General features: G+C 35.3%; 1 protein-coding gene across 3 annotated transcripts; it reads right to left on the bottom strand.

The window, feature by feature from the left end:
- Nucleotides 1-2,839: 2,839 nt before the first annotated feature.
- On the bottom strand, nt 2,840-13,921 carry LOC120003747 (ubiquinol oxidase, mitochondrial-like). 3 transcript variants are annotated; one of them, XM_038852814.1, is made up of 5 exons: nt 13,400-13,921; nt 13,028-13,156; nt 6,937-7,052; nt 4,686-5,058; nt 2,840-3,147 (listed from the first exon to the last, which is right to left on the bottom strand). In XM_038852814.1, exons 1-5 carry the CDS (start codon nt 13,763-13,765, stop codon nt 3,088-3,090), a joined length of 1,044 nt encoding a protein of 347 aa, XP_038708742.1. In that variant the 5' UTR covers nt 13,766-13,921; the 3' UTR covers nt 2,840-3,087. The 3 variants fall into 3 exon arrangements, with proteins under 3 accessions (XP_038708742.1, XP_038708743.1, XP_038708744.1); XM_038852815.1 differs by lacking the exons at nt 13,028-13,156; nt 13,400-13,921 and adding exons at nt 12,047-12,175; nt 12,419-12,727; XM_038852816.1 differs by lacking the exons at nt 13,028-13,156; nt 13,400-13,921 and adding an exon at nt 12,419-12,727.
- Between the last annotated feature and the right edge of the window lie 5,107 nt (nt 13,922-19,028).

Raw genomic sequence — 19,028 nt, 5'->3', positions numbered from 1 at the left:
GTGTTTCCAAATTCCATTAAAAAAAATAGAATTAAGATCCACCCAATAAACTCATTGACAATGGATCTTATTAGAAAGAGTTTTATGCGTTGATTCTGAATATGTAATTTTTTTTAAAATCTAACATGTATTTTGAGAGTTAAAATGTTCTAAAATTTCTTTTAAAAGACTTGTGCTCCTTGGACTACCTAACATTACTGATAAAAAAATTTATTAATAAAAACAAAACTCATTAAATTACCTATATGTTCCTCTTCATTTAAAAATTTATAACTTATTCATTATTTCATATGCTTTTCCTATCCACATTTTGGAATCAACACTTTTGACTTTTTTTCATTTTTTAAAATGAAACTTTAAAATGATTTCTTTCTCAAAATACAGGATGAATTTTATTACTATACGTATTTGATACGTTTTCGTTGGATTATTAATTTATTATATCCGATGTAGGGCCATGTGGCCCATATCCAATCAAATATAAAAAATAAATTAATTTATAAAAGTACAATTACCAATAGAAAATTGGAAAGACATGTTCATTAAAAAAATATATGTAGCCTATCAGTTTGATAATCCATGGGAGCTCAAGAGGTTTAATCAATGGAATATCTTTTATTCAATTCTTTTATTCTATAATTCATTGTTTAAAATTGTTTTAATATAGATTCCATTGTTTTTTAAAGCACAATTTAAAATTCATTATTTTAGTTATGAATCCACTGTGTTTTCAAATTCCATTAAAAAAAATAAAATTAAGATCCACCCAATAAAACTCATCGACAATGGATCTTATTAGAAAGAGTTTTATACGTTGATTTTGAATATGTAATTTTTTTAAAAATCTAACATGTATTTTGAGAGTTAAAACGTTTTAAAATTTCTTTTAAGAGACTTGAGCTCTTTGAACTACCTAACACTACTGATAAAAAAATTTATTAATAAAAACAAAACTCATTAAATTACCTATATGTTCCTCTTCATTTAAAAAATTATAACTTATTCATTATTTCATACGCTTTTCCTATCCACATTTTGGAATCATCACTTTTGACCTCTTTTTTTCATTTTTTTAAATGAAACTTTAAAATGATTTATTTCTCAAAACGAATTTTCAAAAAAAATTATATATTCTAAATTAGTGTGAAAAACTCTTTCAAACAAAATCACTCAATCATGAGATCAAAAAAGATCTCGCATATGAGTTAAATGAGGACTTCTCCTATGTGCACCTAATTTGCGCACTTAGAATACATACATATGTTTTCACCATTGATTTAAAATATATGGGATCCAAAGCAATGAGTTTCATTTGTCATTTCACTCATCCATACTCTTAATAAGTGGTGCGTATTTTAAGTGCTCATAGAGATCAAAAAATATCTCGCATATGAGTTTAGTGAGGAATTATCCTATGCGCACATAATTTACGCACATATATTTTCACCATTGATTTGACATATGTCGGACCCAAAGTAGTGGGATCCATTTGTCATTTCACTCATCCACACCCTTGATAAGTGGTGTGTATTTTAAGTGCGCATAGGAGAATTTCTTTGAGTCTAGTATAGATAAATTTATCTGCAGTACATATAATTTATATGCAAAGTATATTCTAAAAAACTTAGAAGTAAAACAATGATTGATTATAGTATGATCAATAAAAAATATTTTTAAAATAATCTAAACTATATAGAATAAATGTTATTCACTTATCGATTTTCTATGTTAGAAAAAACTTAGAGCGCACATATTGCAATAAAAGTTTGATTTGAACAACTTATTGCTAATTAATCCATTTATAAATTAGTAAAAAGAGCCAAGCTCCTCATTTACTGATTCCTATTGGTTTTGCCGTATTGTTGCTTATAAAATATTTTTAACAATTGTGTGTGTATATATATATATATATATATATTATTAAGTTAACAATTGTACAATTATGAAAACTCTTGATATTTTATTTGACATGAACAGCTAAAAGAATGATGATAGAGCACACAAGTCACGGGGTAACAACATAATAAAATGTGTAACCGACACCAAATGATTGCTATCGATATGGGAAAAGCATTAGATGATAATCATGATGGTACTATTTTTGTCTCGAAATTAGTAAAGTTGATTGCATGCTTTACATGATTAACAACATTGGGCCATGTCTTGGGCCCAATGCAATTCCACTCTCTCTCTCTCTCTCTTTTCCTTCCTTTTCTAACTTTTGATTTGGATGCAGAGAAAACATAATGAACATACATAAATAAATGGACCTACAAGCAGCTGTTTTTTCTTGTTTGGAATATATTAGCTTTTAGATCCAACCACAAATTTTTCTATGGATGTCTCTCGTGGGACTTGTTCCAGCTCGCTAATTGAAAGTTATCCAGTCGGTTCGGTCTTTTTTTTTCAAAATTTTGATATAAATTTAACTGATCATTCGATCGGTTATTGACAACTTTTTTAGATTTTCGATTGATCCTCATTAACATATATTTTATAATAACTTACCAATTGATCAGTTTGCACAATTTTTTTGACAATCCTATCGCTAATTGAAAGTTCAATTATACAAGTAAAAGATTTTTAAAAAACTTTTACAGCTGTACCTAATTAGGTTTAGTAATCACAAATTAAAATTGTGAGTCTGATTTCTTATCATTAACAAGATCGTTGAGAGGTCCAGAGGGTATATTAATTATCGACGAGGAACGACCTTAGGAGCATCAGGAACTGCTTTTGGCCTTTCGAGGTTCACTGCATGCCCTGCATTCTACATCACTCACTAATCGCGCAGCTTCATCGATATGCCTAATATCACAAGGAAACTAAGGCAAGCACATCTTTAATCTGTTTCCCAGATTCAGTGGAAATATTTGATAAAAACCACAATAATGTGATACATCTTTCTATATTTCAACTCCCAAGGAACCTATTGTCCAAGATATACATACTATATGCCATCTTAATTTCATACAACTATGCTATCCAAGCTCACAGGGACCAAACTCCTTATTCATATACAGGGGGACATTGTCTGAGATGCTTTCAAGATAAGTCTCCTTGTAAGTTCTATGCACAAAAACACTCTCAATGATAACCCACAGGTGCTGGTGACTCCCTCAATTCTTTTCCCTGGTAATGAATATCCTGCACGGTGACGAAAGAGTCACACCAAAACCATAAGACAATGCATGCATTCAGAAAAGAGAGATCATTGCAGTGTTGTCAATGCAAAAAGCGCACTTCAAGCGCAAAGGCATTGCATTGCTTCAAAGCGTACTTTAAGTACTTGAAGCGCAATATTCATAAAATATTTAATAAATTTAGTAATAATAACAAGTTATATGTATTTCATCACAAAAACAAATATCAAGTTCACATATAATAATGAACAGTACTACCATGAATATAAAATAATGTTCTTGATCACTGCTAGACAGCACTAGTGTGATATAAAATAATCATTCATGAGTCACTACAGCATTGTGAATCTGTGATATAAAAAAATGTAACAAATATATTTATATTTGATAAGAAATTGAATATATACACACTCTGACTGAGTCTGTGATATGTACAAATATATAACAAAAAAGAAAAAAAAAAAGCGTCACGAACATACAAACAGGAGGCACGAAACAAGCATAGGCCATGAGGCACAGAGTCTTCTTGCAGTTGCAATCGACAGAAGCTTGAGTCGCACAGAGTCGACTTGCAATCGATCCACAGAGTCGCACACTCTCCAGTGGAGTCGGAAAAGAGAGAAGAGATCGAAGATGAAACGTGTCATACAAAGTCGTAAGAGGTGTTCAAGAAACCACGGCGTGAATGACTTGGGGCTAGGGCTGCAAAGGTGGGTTTGAGATTTCCTAACAATCTAGCCCATATCATGCCCAAAAAGCCCTTTTAAACCAAAAGCGAGAGAGGCGCACGCTTCTTGGTGCCTTGTGCTTTGACAGAGCGCGCGCTTCTCCTCGCTTATGTAATTTAGGCGAAGCGAGTCGGACCGAGGCGCAAGCCGTGCGCTCTGCCTTGCTTTTCGCTTTAAGCGTGCAGTGCGCACGCTTTTGACAACACTGGATCATTGTGATATTTTTTTTCCAAGCCAAAAATAACAACACATAGAAGTACAAAAACTATAAAGTACAAACACAAATGTGGATAAAGACTTGACATTGTGAACCTCATTTGTGCTGCCACTTCTACTGCTTTTCCCAGGAAAAAGAAACGGGAAAATATACATTTATAAAAGCCATATACATGTTATTTTTAAATATGTCCTAAAGAGCTATTTGTGCTAAAATATAACTTATATTCCTGCTTCTAGAATACCATGCAAGTGATATTCCAAACAACAGTAACGCCCTGTTCAAACTTCAAGTTGTTGACAGTTTTCTACGTCTGGAGTTTACCTAAGCAAAATCAGACACTTCATATATTTTATTTTTCAAACTGTAACTTGTCTATTGCAGTGGTAAAGTTACTTTATCATAGAATAACGATAAGAGGTTCAAATATTAAAAGTTGAAGTGTCTCCGCATTACAAGGTAAGGTAAGTGGTGCTTTGAAAATGCTACCTAAGCAAAAAAGTAAATACCATTCTAGTAAACTAAAGAATGAATATGTCAAGAAATGTTGGAGAGCAGATGAAACAATTGGAAATAGGAGAGGCAGATAATACTTACAGAAGCAAAATGGTTAACATCCCGATGGTGAGCTTCATCAGAACGGATAACTATTATGACGTCTTTCAGTGTTGCATCCTTGGGAAGCCTCCAGTAGTCAATTGCAATAGCAGGAGCAGGAACATTTTCAATGTTACCATCGTCAATTTCCTTCAAATACTCCGTATACGAGTGTACAGCCTCCTCCTCTAAATACCCAACAATTCTATGTGCCAGTTTGGGAGAGAGTAAATAAAGCGCAAAGAATGCATTAAAGAAGACTCCCTGCACAGTCAGAACCAATAGCCTCTCATACCATTTGGGCTTCACAAGCTCCACCATTGTCATTAAGTGCATCCTCTCATTCTCTGCTTCTTCAAGTAAAGCCTTAATCCAACTGACCGGACCTCTATTTTGAGGTCCTAATACTATCTAATTAGGAGGTTCTAGTGCTTATAGTAATTCATTTGTGTTTAAATAAAGTAATTTTACCCTTATACATGTTTCCCGTTGGTTCTGCAGGAAATCGGACTTAAATGACTGAATTGGGCAAGTTGGAGCACTATTTGGGCACTTTTTGCTGTGAGGTGTCGGGACTTAGATTATGAAGATATTCTTGAAGACTACAAGCTCCAACGGTACACTAATCTATGGCCGAGATTGAATTGTTTTGAATTATGAATGGATTAGATTACAACAAGACTTGAAGGGTTAAGATGATCATTTAAAGGTGAATCCAATGGTTGTGCATAAGACAACATTCTTGCTTGCAATTTTTGACTTAAAAGAAGATCTTACTTGATTTTTGGAGTCAAAGATGGCTGCAAGTTGCTACACATTTAAAAGGAAATTGTTGGAGATACCAATGCCAAGATTTGGTGCAAGTTTGATCAAATGGTCAAAGATGACAAAATTGTTGGAGATACCAAGGTCAAGATTTGGTGCAAGTTTAATCAAATGGTCAAAGATGGCTGCAAGTGCACATGCCAAGATTTGCACATGAAATTGAAGGTCGAGATTTGAAGATGGAAAAAAGATCCAATGGTGGAAATCACAAGAGCTTGGAATCAGACCTTGTTCGGACAAAGTTGGAGGAATGAAGCGTCCGGACACCCGTCCGGACACCTACGGCGAATCTGCAATTTTCTGCACCGAAATTTCAAGGGCATTTGGGGTAAATCATGTATGTAACCAATGGGAAACGATTTTATAAGGGTAGTTAGGTATTTTATATTGTAAAAAAAGAGAAGAAAACCATAAGATTTGGTTGGCTTCCGGACAATTCATCTCCTCCAACTTCTTGCCTCCATTGTTTCTCTCTATTTCTCTCTCTAAGTTTTTCTTGGTTTCTTGTGATTTCGTGTGTAGACATTGATTTTCATCTATAAAATTGATGTTTATGTCCATTATGATGAGTGGCTAAGTTCTCTTTCTAGTTTCTAGTCCCAAACGGTGGGTGCTCGGTTTCGATTACTTAAGGTATGCTCAAAGAATCGTAGCTTCGATTTCTCTCTTTTAATTTCGTGATAGTTGTGTGATTGGATCTATGGGAATGACATATTTGCTTGTATTCTTGGATTGTCTAGTCTAGGGATTGCATCTAATGTGTTCGATTGAGAATTGTTAAACCCATTGCATGATTTCCTTAATTAATTGAGTTTTTCATTGCATAACTATTAATTATGTGTATTGATGATGGGGTTTTGGGTTAAATTAGGAATGTGCATGGGAGAGTTATGGTTAATTGATCTTTGAGTGTGAAACTAGGGTGTTAGCCAAGCCAAGCCCCAAGGGGGAATATTAATTCATAATATTAAGTGCTTATCCCTTTGCGTTCATCGTAGATTAAGAGACCCGATGGCCTACATGTATGAATTGAAGTCTTATAACCCAATTCTCTTTGCATATGCATGATTGATAGTATCACACAATGCATTATGTATGGTTGTGTGTGTTTGCAATGATACCTTGAGTATGAGAACCGAGTAGCCACCGGGACGGACTAGAGACTAGGTTTTTAATTAATTGTTTTAAATCCAATTTGTGCTTACTTTGATTACAAAATCGCTCATGCTACCGAGTCATTCGGCCCATTTCTTTTACTTGCTTTTATTTGATATTCATTGTGTTTATTAGTGTTAGCTAGTCATTTGCATATCATTCACTTCAAATTTGCATTGCTTCCTCGTGGATCGATACCGGACTCACCGGTTTATTACTTGACGATACCCTACACTTGGGGTAAGTACACACACACTTTGGTGTCGGTCACCAACCACCACTCTGCTGGAACTTGCGGAGTGACCTTAGGTGCAGCAGCATCCCTCCCACCATTCCTGGTACAGCTGCCACTGTTTCTAACATCATTGCATGGCACCCATATCGTCTCTGAGACATAATAATGAATCAGCACATTTGTTAACTGACAGCAGTAAGAAAACAATGGATTTTTTACATGGAAATTCAAGGAGATTAAATATTCTCCACAACACTGTTGAAGTTAAAAAAAAAACACTAAAGCATCACAAAATTACAAAAATGCAAAAAGAAACCAACCCTTGCACTTTTCTCATTTATTATTACATCCATGGAATAAAAAATGGATGTAGGGTAAAAAAGAAAACAATGAATTTCTTACACTAAAACACCAAAGAAATAATTGCCACTAGCTGTCGGGCATCCAGTCCAAGGAAAATAGTAATGTTTCTAAACAAAAATGTAATTACATAACCAAAAGAAAACCTACTCTTCCATTTTGAATAACTAGATACAGTAAGAAGTAAGAACTACATCCAAAATAGAACGGATTAATTGAACGTGCTGTATCGGCAATAGAGATCAGTTGATTACTGATCTGATAGAGTCCCACATCGGTAGTGAGTGGGGAGGAAGTGTTGTATATAGAAGGGAGGTAGTACCTCTCCTTAGTACCTGGGGTTTTCAGCCTAAACTGTGCCTCAGGTACAACCCCTGTCAGCACATGGGCCGTATAGTTTGGCCCAGGCTATGGGCTGGCACAACTGACACTCAATTCATATTCAGGAACCCAAATGTATTAATAGTTCACAGAGATCACAAATAACGAGGTAACACCCTCCGCCACTGAAACTGCCATTTTAATAGTAGCATAAAAGAAATTGAAGGATGGGCTCCAATCCATCCATGGAAGATGGATTGCACCTAATATCAAAAGAAATTGACAACCGTGCACTATCGTTCATAAATTCCCAACAACAATAAACATAATGCCATTTTGTGGTGAGCGGGTCCATATTCAATTCCCAAAGACATTTCCTTACAAAAAAAAGTCCCAAAGATATTTAATTTTAATTGGGAGGTATCAAGTTTCAAACTCATGATCTAGCACTGACTAAAGGCTCTAATATCTTTTGAACCACCAAACTGTAAGACGTTGAACTATTCAGGTGCTAACTATTATTCTATAAGACAAAATCAATGGACGGCAAATATGGAAAGTCACCAGGGCTATGTACATATGTACAAAGCCATAATCATGAAAGAAACTTCTTCAAGCCAAAAATAACTTGTTAAGTAACAACTAGAGAGTACACTAAAGTTCCCAGTTAAATATAGGAATCATGGAAGTGAAGTGAACTTGATCATATGGGATGGTCCTAGTTTATGTATTCAAATTGAAAAATATAAAAGAATTTGAACAGCGAAAAATAAGCACCGGCTCCAAACTTAAGAAGGCATATAATATGATAGAAGAATACAATCAAACCAAAAAATGCCACAATTTCATCATTGGGACCAAAATATTTGACTACCATAAAACACATAATATACCTTATCTTCAAGCCAGAGAAGAATCACAACAAAATACAGGGACCATTATGTGGCAGGAAAAATTTCACAAGAAAAATGTTAAGCAGAAATTAATTGTGACTAACTATTGCCTCAAGAGTATTACTTATTTTGGAGAATAAGTAACGCTGTGCAAACTGGCCGCTTTGCTGGCACATAAAATGAAGGCAACCAGCAATCTTGCTAAGAAAAATAATAATAATAATATGAAAGTACCAGTAAACGAATTAATTATGGAGAATAAGTAACGCTGTGCAAACTGGGCGCTTTGCTGGCACATAAAATGAAGGCAACCGGCAATCTTGCTGATAAAAAAATAATAATAATATGAAATTACCAGTAAACGAATTAAATATGCAACAGAAACAAATCAACGAGACAAGAACCACATATTCCAACATATCACCAAGTTGTAAAATAAAATTAAACATAAACATATAATACCAACAAGTATCAGATGAGAAGTAGTACAACTTTCCACTAAAAACAACCAGACTTTGGAATCGGTTAAATAAAATAAAATAAAATAAAAAAACAGAGTAAGCATTTCACATATGAATCCAAACTAAACATTCTCTACAAGACAGAAATACAAGCAACTGGATGTGCAATAGAGTGCAATAAATTGACATGCCTGTATGGCTGTATGAAATTCAGGATGCACAAGCATTGATAAAATATTAAAAAATTTGAAGAAATGTTGAAATAGGTGTAGTAACCGGTTTTCGTCCGGTCAAAAAAAAAAAGAAATAAATACAAAAAAATACAAAAAAATAAATAAAATATATAAAAAAAAGAAGAAAGAGGGTAAAAAAAAAGAGGTGGGGAAAAAAGAAGAAAAGTGAGGGTAAAAAAAAAAGAGGTGGGGGAAAAAGAAGAAAAGTGAGGGTAAAAAAAAAAGGTGGGAGAGAAGAGAGAAAAGGAAAGAAATCGGGAGAGGAAAAGAGGGGTGGAAAAGAAGAAAAAAAAGGGGGAAGGGGGAGAAGAGAAGAAAAATGGAGAGGAACTCAACTTGAAGAAGAAGGGACCGTTGGGAGAAGAAGACCGACGAAAGGAGCTAAGACGTAAATCGGGATTCATCCTCCTAAGAAGGTAGTTATCCATCCCTCGGAATCTGATTTCATTTCTTTGTTGTGCCTTGATTCTAGTTTGTATTGATTGGCTTCCATGTCTGTGACAGTAAAAAAGCTTGCCCATATGTTCATCCTTCCTCAAACTCTATGTTTCTGATGATACCGTTTCTGAAGATACTTGTGAATCCATTTCTGCAAGTTTCTGAAAATATATTTGTTATGCCCATGTGTGTGTAGTTCTATATCATTATGCTTAGTTCGGGTTCATAGTGTGAGTACGTGCGTATGTGTTTATCATCTGGTGATGATGAATGATCGAAACTCTGTCTCCTGTATGTGATATACTAATTTGAGTTTGATTTTAACTTGTCCGTGCGTTGCTAGAATATCTATGGTTGATCTTGAATGAAATATGACCTTTGTTATTTTTTGATCTGAGCATGTATCTGTGAATGTATATATATATGGGTTTGTGTCCGTGTGTATGTATATATATATATATATGGTGGGGTATGTATGAATTTGTTTGTTTGTGTGTATATATTATATGCCGTGTGGTGCATATATATATATATTGTGTTTGAGTGTATATATTATATTTACGGTGTCTGTGTGTGTATATATATGTTGCATGTGTATATATGCATTTGTCAGTGTATGTACATGTGTAGATACCGTGGGTCCGTGTGTGCATATTTAATGTGTTATATATATGTATGTATGAGTGTGTGTGTATACTGTATATATGTTTATATGTATATAAATCCTTAAAATGGGCTTGGTTTGATATTATATTTGGATACTTATTGACCCATTTTGTGTTTGTTGGGCTTGGACCGGGCTTGGGACTACTTGGATCGAATGAGCCACTTGGGCTGGAGAGCATACTTAGAGGATTTGGGCTGGATGGAAGCAATGGGCCTCGCGGACAATATTGGGTTTTTGTACATTTGTATAAATTTCATTTTTTAATTTTATTATTTGTCATGTATTCTTGCAAAATGTAAGTCTTGTAATAGTGTAGCAAAAATAGTGGAAGTAAAAATAGAAAATGCATACATGATATTCTAGGATGCTAGAAGCATATAGAAATTAGGAATTGATTTTGTGAATAATGATTGCATTAGAATGCATGCTTAGGACTTTGATTTCTCACACTATGCCATGATGCTTAGATGTATGCTAGGATTGTTTGAATGCCATGAAAATAAATGCAACGCGTCGGTCATTTGATTAATCCAAGCCGTCTCACTTTAATAACACACCAAGATTAATTTACGGAACCTTTATGTTTTGTTTAAATACCAAGGAGCCTTCAAGATAATGGGGTTCCATTGGCATTCATCCAAAACATTTGGATTTCGTGGACCCGGAAAGCAAATATGTTTTTAGAGATTAGGAGAATTTATTTAAGGACCCAAAGGGGGGTTTAAAGATATTTGGCCCGTCCGACGGGCCTTAAATGGATTCTTTATTTTCTCTTGAACAACATAATTGTGAGTAAGGTTTGAATTGAATCTTTTTTCATTGATTGTGGGCCTTTTTGGCGCATCGATCAAGTTCCCAAAACTCTCTTTTCCAAAACCATCAAAACCCACTCCCATGCTTCTATCCAAATAGCTTTTTTTCCAAATCATCCAAAACATCAAAACCCACTCCGATATGGACTTTTTCATCCAAGACCAAGTAAAACATTTTCGGCCAAGCCGGGAATGGCCATAGTGATCCCGTGCACCTTTTTATTTCAACAACCACTTCAAGTGAAATTTTTATTAAATGTTTTCGGCCAAGCCGGGAATGGCTATAGTGATCCCGTGCATCTTTTTATCCAGAACCACTTCAAGTGGAATTTTTTTATTAAATGTTTTCGGCCAAGCCGGGAATGGCCGTAGTGATCCCGTGCACCCTTTTTTATCAAAGACCACTTCAAGTGGAGTTTTTATCAAACATTTTTGGCCAAGCCGGGAATGGCCATAGTGATCCCGTGCACCCTTTTTTTTATCAAAGACCACTTCAAGCGGAGTTTTTTAAAATGTTTTCGGCCAAGCCGGGAATGGCCGTAGTGATCCCGTGCACCCTTTTTCCTTCTTTTTTATCAAAACCCATAAAAATAAGATTTTTAAAATCAAATCTTGGTCTAACATTAATGGAACATTTCCACCCATTTGATAATACATTATTTTCCGGGCATATGGAAAACTCATTAAAACATTTGGGACATACAATCATTCCTCAAATCAAAGTAGAGCCAAATAGGAAAACATTTTTGAAGGTAACCGTTTTCGGGAGTTGTGGGGTGCCTAACACTTTCCCCATGCTCAATAGACCCCCTTACCCATTTTTCTCGTAGACCAAAATGGATGTCCAATTGCATCCTAAAAATCAATTGGTGGCGACTTCATTGTTTTTATGCCGGTTGCTTCAATAGGTATAAGCCTTAAGATTCTATGCATAAGTACAAGACCTAAGAAGACAACAAACCTGAAAAAACATATCTGTTGCGATTCGAAGGATTTTTACTGTCCTGTATGCAAATTTATCCAAGAAAGTCTTTGGAACATGGTGCCTCCCCAGATCTATTGATGTGTCCGCTCTATAAGTTTCCCATGGCTATATTGGAAAAGAAAATAATAAATTAACATACAGAAGCTGAACAGTAAAACATATTCTATGAATCTATAGAGTTTGAACATGCTAAGTTACTTGATTTCAACATAATTATAGAAGGCATAAAACAAAAAAGCAAATCACTAAACCCCAAAAATTTGGACACAATAAAAAGTACACAACAGAAAATCCATATGATGGTCATCGAAAATTCAATAAGATTATTGAAAAAATGAAGGTTGATACCATGAAGCAATTCCAAGGCCACTCCGTACCGTCTTCTCTGGTGACCTTGGGCCTCAAGATCCCCCAATAGCTCGAAAAAACCACTCCAGCTTCCTTCCTCTTCTGTTCTTCCGTCAACGAATTCTCCTTCTTGTCCTTCTCCTTCTCATTTGGAGCCAACACCTTATCAGTCTCCGCTGACGTAGAGCTCATCATCCTCTTCCAGTAAAACACACCGAACGGCATACAGTTTTGGCCCCCCAACTCCGACACCTCCACAGGAGGCATCCCTTTTATACTTCCCGCCATCGCCACCGTGGAAGTGCAAATTTTCCCGCCATTGGAAAACTCATTAAAACATTTGGGACATACAATCATTCCTCAAATCAAAGTAGAGCCAAATAGGAAAACATTTTTGAAGGTAACCGTTTTCGGGAGTTGTGGGGTGCCTAACACTTTCCCCATGCTCAATAGACCCCCTTACCCATTTTTCTCGTAGACCAAAATGGATGTCCAATTGCATCCTAAAAATCAATTGGTGGCGACTTCATTGTTTTTATGCCGGTTGCTTCAATAGGTATAAGCCTTAAGATTCTATGCATAAGTACAAGACCTAAGAAGACAACAAACCTGAAAAAACATATCTGTTGTGATTCGAAGGATTTTTACTGTCCTGTATGCAAATTTATCCAAGAAAGTCTTTGGAACATGGTGCCTCCCCAGATCTATTGATGTGTCCGCTCTATAAGTTTCCCATGGCTATATTGGAAAAGAAAATAATAAATTAACATACAGAAGCTGAACAGTAAAACATATTCTATGAATCTATAGAGTTTGAACATGCTAAGTTACTTGATTTCAACATAATTATAGAAGGCATAAAACAAAAAAGCAAATCACTAAACCCCAAAAATTTGGACACAATAAAAAGTACACAACAGAAAATCCATATGATGGTCATCGAAAATTCAATAAGATTATTGAAAAAATGAAGGTTGATACCATGAAGCAATTCCAAGGCCACTCCGTACCGTCTTCTCTGGTGACCTTGGGCCTCAAGATCCCCCAATAGCTCGAAAAAACCACTCCAGCTTCCTTCCTCTTCTGTTCTTCCGTCAACGAATTCTCCTTCTTGTCCTTCTCCTTCTCATTTGGAGCCAACACCTTATCAGTCTCCGCTGACGTAGAGCTCATCATCCTCTTCCAGTAAAACACACCGAACGACATACAGTTTTGGCCCCCCAACTCCGACACCTCCACAGGAGGCATCCCTTTTACACTTCCCGCCATCGCCACCGTGGAAGTGCAAATTTTCCCGCCATTGAGAAGTCCTCGAATCGCGAAGGACCTTGCCACGAACTGGTTCATCCTCGGAATTAAGCCTTCTTTTACAGCTAAGATGGTAGGTTTTGCAGTACAAGATTATACTTGGTTGAACGTGAAGGGAAGCGAAAAGTCTCTGTTTATCTGTTGTGATTCATTGTGCAAGAACCAGGGAAGGAGGAGAACAGTAGGAAGTTTGCGCGGCTTGATTCGGTGTTTTGCGTGTATGTGAGCGCGACTTAGCAACTGGACTGGGATCGATATTTTCTTACTTTCAACGGCTCTGATCGTTTCACTTTTATTCTTTTAAGTCGTGATCGATGATGAAGTAGTCAAAGTGTCAAGTCAAGAATCGACGAATAAACTCTGGAGTGTGGCCGCTAAACAAGTGGTTCAGCTTCTCTGTGAAGCATGTGAATTCGGTTCTTTACAAGTCGATGACATTACTACCGTTTGATTGATGGGCCCACAACTCGAAACTAAATTGTGGTGATTAACATCAGGTGTTATTGACAAACTATAGTTTGGTATTTAGGACAGCACAACTGCCCCGTCGAAAATACGATTATATCCTCCCTGAAGAAGTTTATTTTTCGTGTCCGGCTTTACAAGAGACACGTAAAAATCGTTGACGAATCGCATATTCGCACGTCAAGTTTACAACTTGAATGCTTTCTTATTTTCTTTTTGTCCCCAAGAATTTTGTTAAACTCTTCGGGAGCCGTGTTGCCATTTTTGGGTTTTTTTTTTTTATATGCATAATGATAAATTGATAATATAAAAATATTCATCCAATAGAACACCGATACTTGTCACCATATAGGAAGGAGAGGGGTTTAGACTGGGAAGCATCTCGATAGACCTAGATGTCATCTCGATATATACTCCTTGGCATTATTTGAAAAGAATGACCTCAAGTGCCAGTTGACCAAAATATCTCTGGGTACCGAGAAGACATTCAAGAGATCTTTAAGGGATTTACCCCCGAAAATCTCTCTCGCAATCAAGAGAGATTCATATAAAAGGGGACCTCCACTCATGTAAATATATCTCACTTTTCACTATTTGATTACTAACTAAAAAGAGAGCTCTAAATATCAAGCTGTCTCGTTAGCTATATTCTCTATCGATCTAACTTTAGCGTCGAATCGTCCACCTGAGGTACTCCTCGCGGACCTCATAACTCATGTTTTATATTTGTGGAGAGATAGAGCAACAACCTTCTTATTCTTAGTCTGATCAATTGAGACGTCTGCTTAACCAAATAACCGATTATCGAGCAGTCGAGAAGTCGGTCCGATTTTGTACATCATCACATAATTATATGTTTTTTTTATTCAATGAGAGAAATAGAAAAGCAATGAAATAATTATATAATAAATAAAATAAATATATTCTAAAGTGGATTCAATTCAAACAATGTACAATCAAAACTAGTGTTTAACACTATGTCTTGAAGACATAATTCGCCTTCTACACGGGTTCTTTGGATATATTGAGTGTATGTCTCTCGTGAGACAATGATATTCACAACTAGAAATAGTATCCTAATATGCTTCTAGGAGGAACCAATAAAATATTTTGTAGTCTTTCAACAAGACACTTTGAAAATATGTAAAATGCATTTGACTCAAGTGAATGAACAATTGAACTATTTTGATCGATGCCTGAACTGTTTGAATGAATTCTCTGTTCATAGGAAATTTTTTTGAAAAAGTTCATGGACATGATTGTATTCATTTACCCAAAAGCGTAAGAGAATTTGAGGCCCTAAGACACTCTCGAACAATACCGTATTACACCGGACATCATTAGATGATCGCTGAATGACATCGTGCTTCACCAAACCATGACCATTCATGAACAGTACTCATGTCTCTGCTAACAAACAACAAACAACATCAAGATCTTGACTTCTCCTCTAACAAGATAGGTCGCTCTCCCTCATATATCGAAGTATCTATTTATAGGAATTTAAGTGTCTTTATGAACAGTCATGACTATTCATGAACAGTATTGAATGCGAAAACATTTCATGAAGATGAATATACAAATCTTGAAGTGCATGTATCTAGACATACATGCGCCATCAATTTAAGTGTCCCTTTATGAATAGTCATGACCATTCATGAACAGTATTGAATGCGAAAACATTTCATGAAGATGAATATACGAATCTTGAAGTGCATGTATCTCGCCATCAATAATGGGAATACATGAATGAGACTTCTAATCTAGATGCATTCACGTCTTTTCATCTCCTTTCATTATATAAATACATGATTTTCTCATTCACCTCTACATAAGCGTGCAAGAAATGCTATGAAAAATATAAAATGATCTTGAAAAACCCCTATCCCACAACATTTGACATTACTAACATATATGTATATGTTGTGAAGAGCATACATGCTCAACGAAAGACTAGTTATATTTCCTTAAAATATACGATAATCGAACCGGTTGTTATGAAATTATGGGTTGAAGCAAGCTTGCAACTGAAGTGAAATTGAGAAAGATAAAATGAACACTAGATATTTTACGTGGTTCATCTAATATGAGCTACGTCCACGGGCAAGTGTGAGAGGATTTTACTAGGAGAAAATATGAGAATTACAACTTCTCTCTAAATACAAGGAGAAAACAATGATATATCTCTTATAACTAAGGAGAACACACACTGGAGAAACCTCAATTTTATTCTCTCAAGTGTTTATCTCTCTCGGTTGTGGGATGTCTCTAAGCACTGAATAGCTAGTGCTTGCTCTTACTTGAAGCTTCAACTGATATATTTATAGAAAACTTTGAGCCGAATTATCAACAGTGTTGCATGGCTTTGTCAAAGATCATTCAATGCTTGATAGTACTCCTTTGCATGCTTATATGGATCATCTCTTGGACAACAACTCAGCCAAGCATTTGTGCCCACATATCCATGCCGACCAAATCATGTCAAACAACTCAGCCGCCCATTTATATCACCATGCAAATTAACTTGGCCCCACCATTTTATCACATAGATCTTCACACATACATGCCTTCAATTAATAAGCCATATCCACCACGATAGGCTTTGCGAAATAAAAAAATTGAGAGTTAAAGGGGAGTTATTGTTGCAGTCTAGGGTTCTTCATGCATCTATCTATCTTCTATCCATCCATCTATCTATCGGGATAGGGGGCTGGAATTATTCCAATAATTTCACCCCATCTCCACCATCCAATGCAACAATACATTGATTTGACAACACTACACTTAATTGCATTCAATGGTGGAGATGAGGTGGAATTGTTGGAATAATTCCAGCAAATCCTTTTCCCTATCTATCTATACATATACTAAAACTGAGGATAGGGGAGTTTCTTGAGTGTCCACGTCAACACTTGTTTTTTTAAATACCATTGAGAAATTTTGCTTTTCATTTGAATCGAACCTTAAACACACATAGATTTAACCCAATCAATTGTCAACCGAACCACCTCTCGTTGGTCATGAATTGAACACTATAATTGTTTTGAGTTCTAATAAAGTCTTGTATTATATTAAAGTTTCAAAATTTGCGAACTCTAGTTACAATAATTGTTGGAGATATAACATGCATGAACAAATGTAATAATTAATATATTGAATATACTGCAACCTAGTTACACAATATGAAACATTAGCATTAGCATAAACAGTAACACTGGCAAAAAACAATAACACAATTAAAATTGCATGAATTAAGTATACTGAAACCGAAGTTTGCAGCAACTGGAGAAGAACAACAAGGAAGAGCGAGGTACGATGTGCACCGAATCTCCTTAAAAGTGAATTTACTCTTGCCTAGCGGTGTCTAGCAACTCCGAGCAATCACCTCCCAAGATACAACACTCTTTTCACCATCTTGTTAGTGACACTCCAAAACAGGTAGTACAAACGAACCAAGTAAGAACAACACTCTCAGACTAGGATTTTGACAGAGTTTCAACAGGGAAGAAGAGAAGAATTTTGTGGCAACAACAAAGAAGGAGAAATTTCGTATTTATGAAATGAAGCTACATGTCTCCTTATATAGAAGCTGGAGCAACCAATTGCCTAGAAAAATTAGAGAGAAATTTTGGGCCTGACTTGAGACTAAGTCTCTTGTCCAAATGCAATGTATCTGGATGTTGGGCTTTCTCTTCTATGGGCTGGGGCTTGTACCACTATGCAAAAAATTTAAGATGTGAATTGAACTGGGCCTAATCACAAGCCCACCACACACGACCGAATCGAGTCGGCCGAACGGATGGTGGCGCGCGTGTGTTTAATCAAAGCCCATAAAGGGGAGTCTCTCCTTCCTACAAAAGCTTGAGTGCCCTTGGGCTCAAAGTCTTACTGCAAAGCTTGAGTTTATAAACACCACATCCACATTGTATTTTTCTAATGTGGTATCCACACACACACTTATTGCACTTTGTTCACCATGTTTTTCATGGTCACTTTGGAGTCTTTTTACGTCCAACCAAAAATTGATTTGGTCACACTAATTGTTTTAATTTATTGTCCTTATAACAAGAATTAATTATCCATAAATTTCATTCAATAAATATTATTGAACTTTCAATTAATAATGGTCAAACTATGGTTGACCATCAATTTTCAAACAACAATAGGATTAGAAACTCCAAAGTGATGAAGAAATACTAAGCACTTGATGATTTAAAAAAAACACTTGATTATAGCATATGTAGGTCCATTTTTTAATGGACCTTCAATATTTGCCATGTTTTAAATACGTGGATATGGCAGAAAGCCATCAAATACGACCCATGACCATGAATATTCAAATACTTCAATCATATAATTAAAAAATATTCCATTATTTTGTATAATATTTAATAGCAAAATATGTGCATAATTTATCATCGAATTATTATGTTTTTCTAAATAAATAATTTATTATTATTATTATTATTTATTTAAGAGGAAACTTGAATCTTGCCATGATTCAAGTCCTACAAAAAATTATAGGAAAAAAAAAAATATTCATACTTTACTATTTTTTTTAGTTCTATAGGTTTTGTAGTACTAATTAGTAATTAGCATGATACATTCCATTTGGCCTAATAAAATATAATTGTCTATACATTTTAATAAAGATTATATATGATAAAAAACATGCTTTATATTGATGTTAGGAGTGACTAATTTGGTTGAGGATAAATCCTTCATGTTGAGAAATTAAATAATTCAACTATCGACATTAATATTTTGTGATTTTTCAAATGTTGATAGAGTGAAACGATTTAAATATTCGAAATTTACATAGATCAAAATGCACAAC

This window comes from Tripterygium wilfordii, chromosome 8 (assembly GCF_013401445.1).
Source record: "Tripterygium wilfordii isolate XIE 37 chromosome 8, ASM1340144v1, whole genome shotgun sequence".
Lineage (NCBI taxonomy): Eukaryota > Viridiplantae > Streptophyta > Magnoliopsida > Celastrales > Celastraceae > Tripterygium > Tripterygium wilfordii.
Note: the sequence above shows the minus strand (reverse complement) of the source record. Positions and strands in the feature narration are given on the sequence as shown.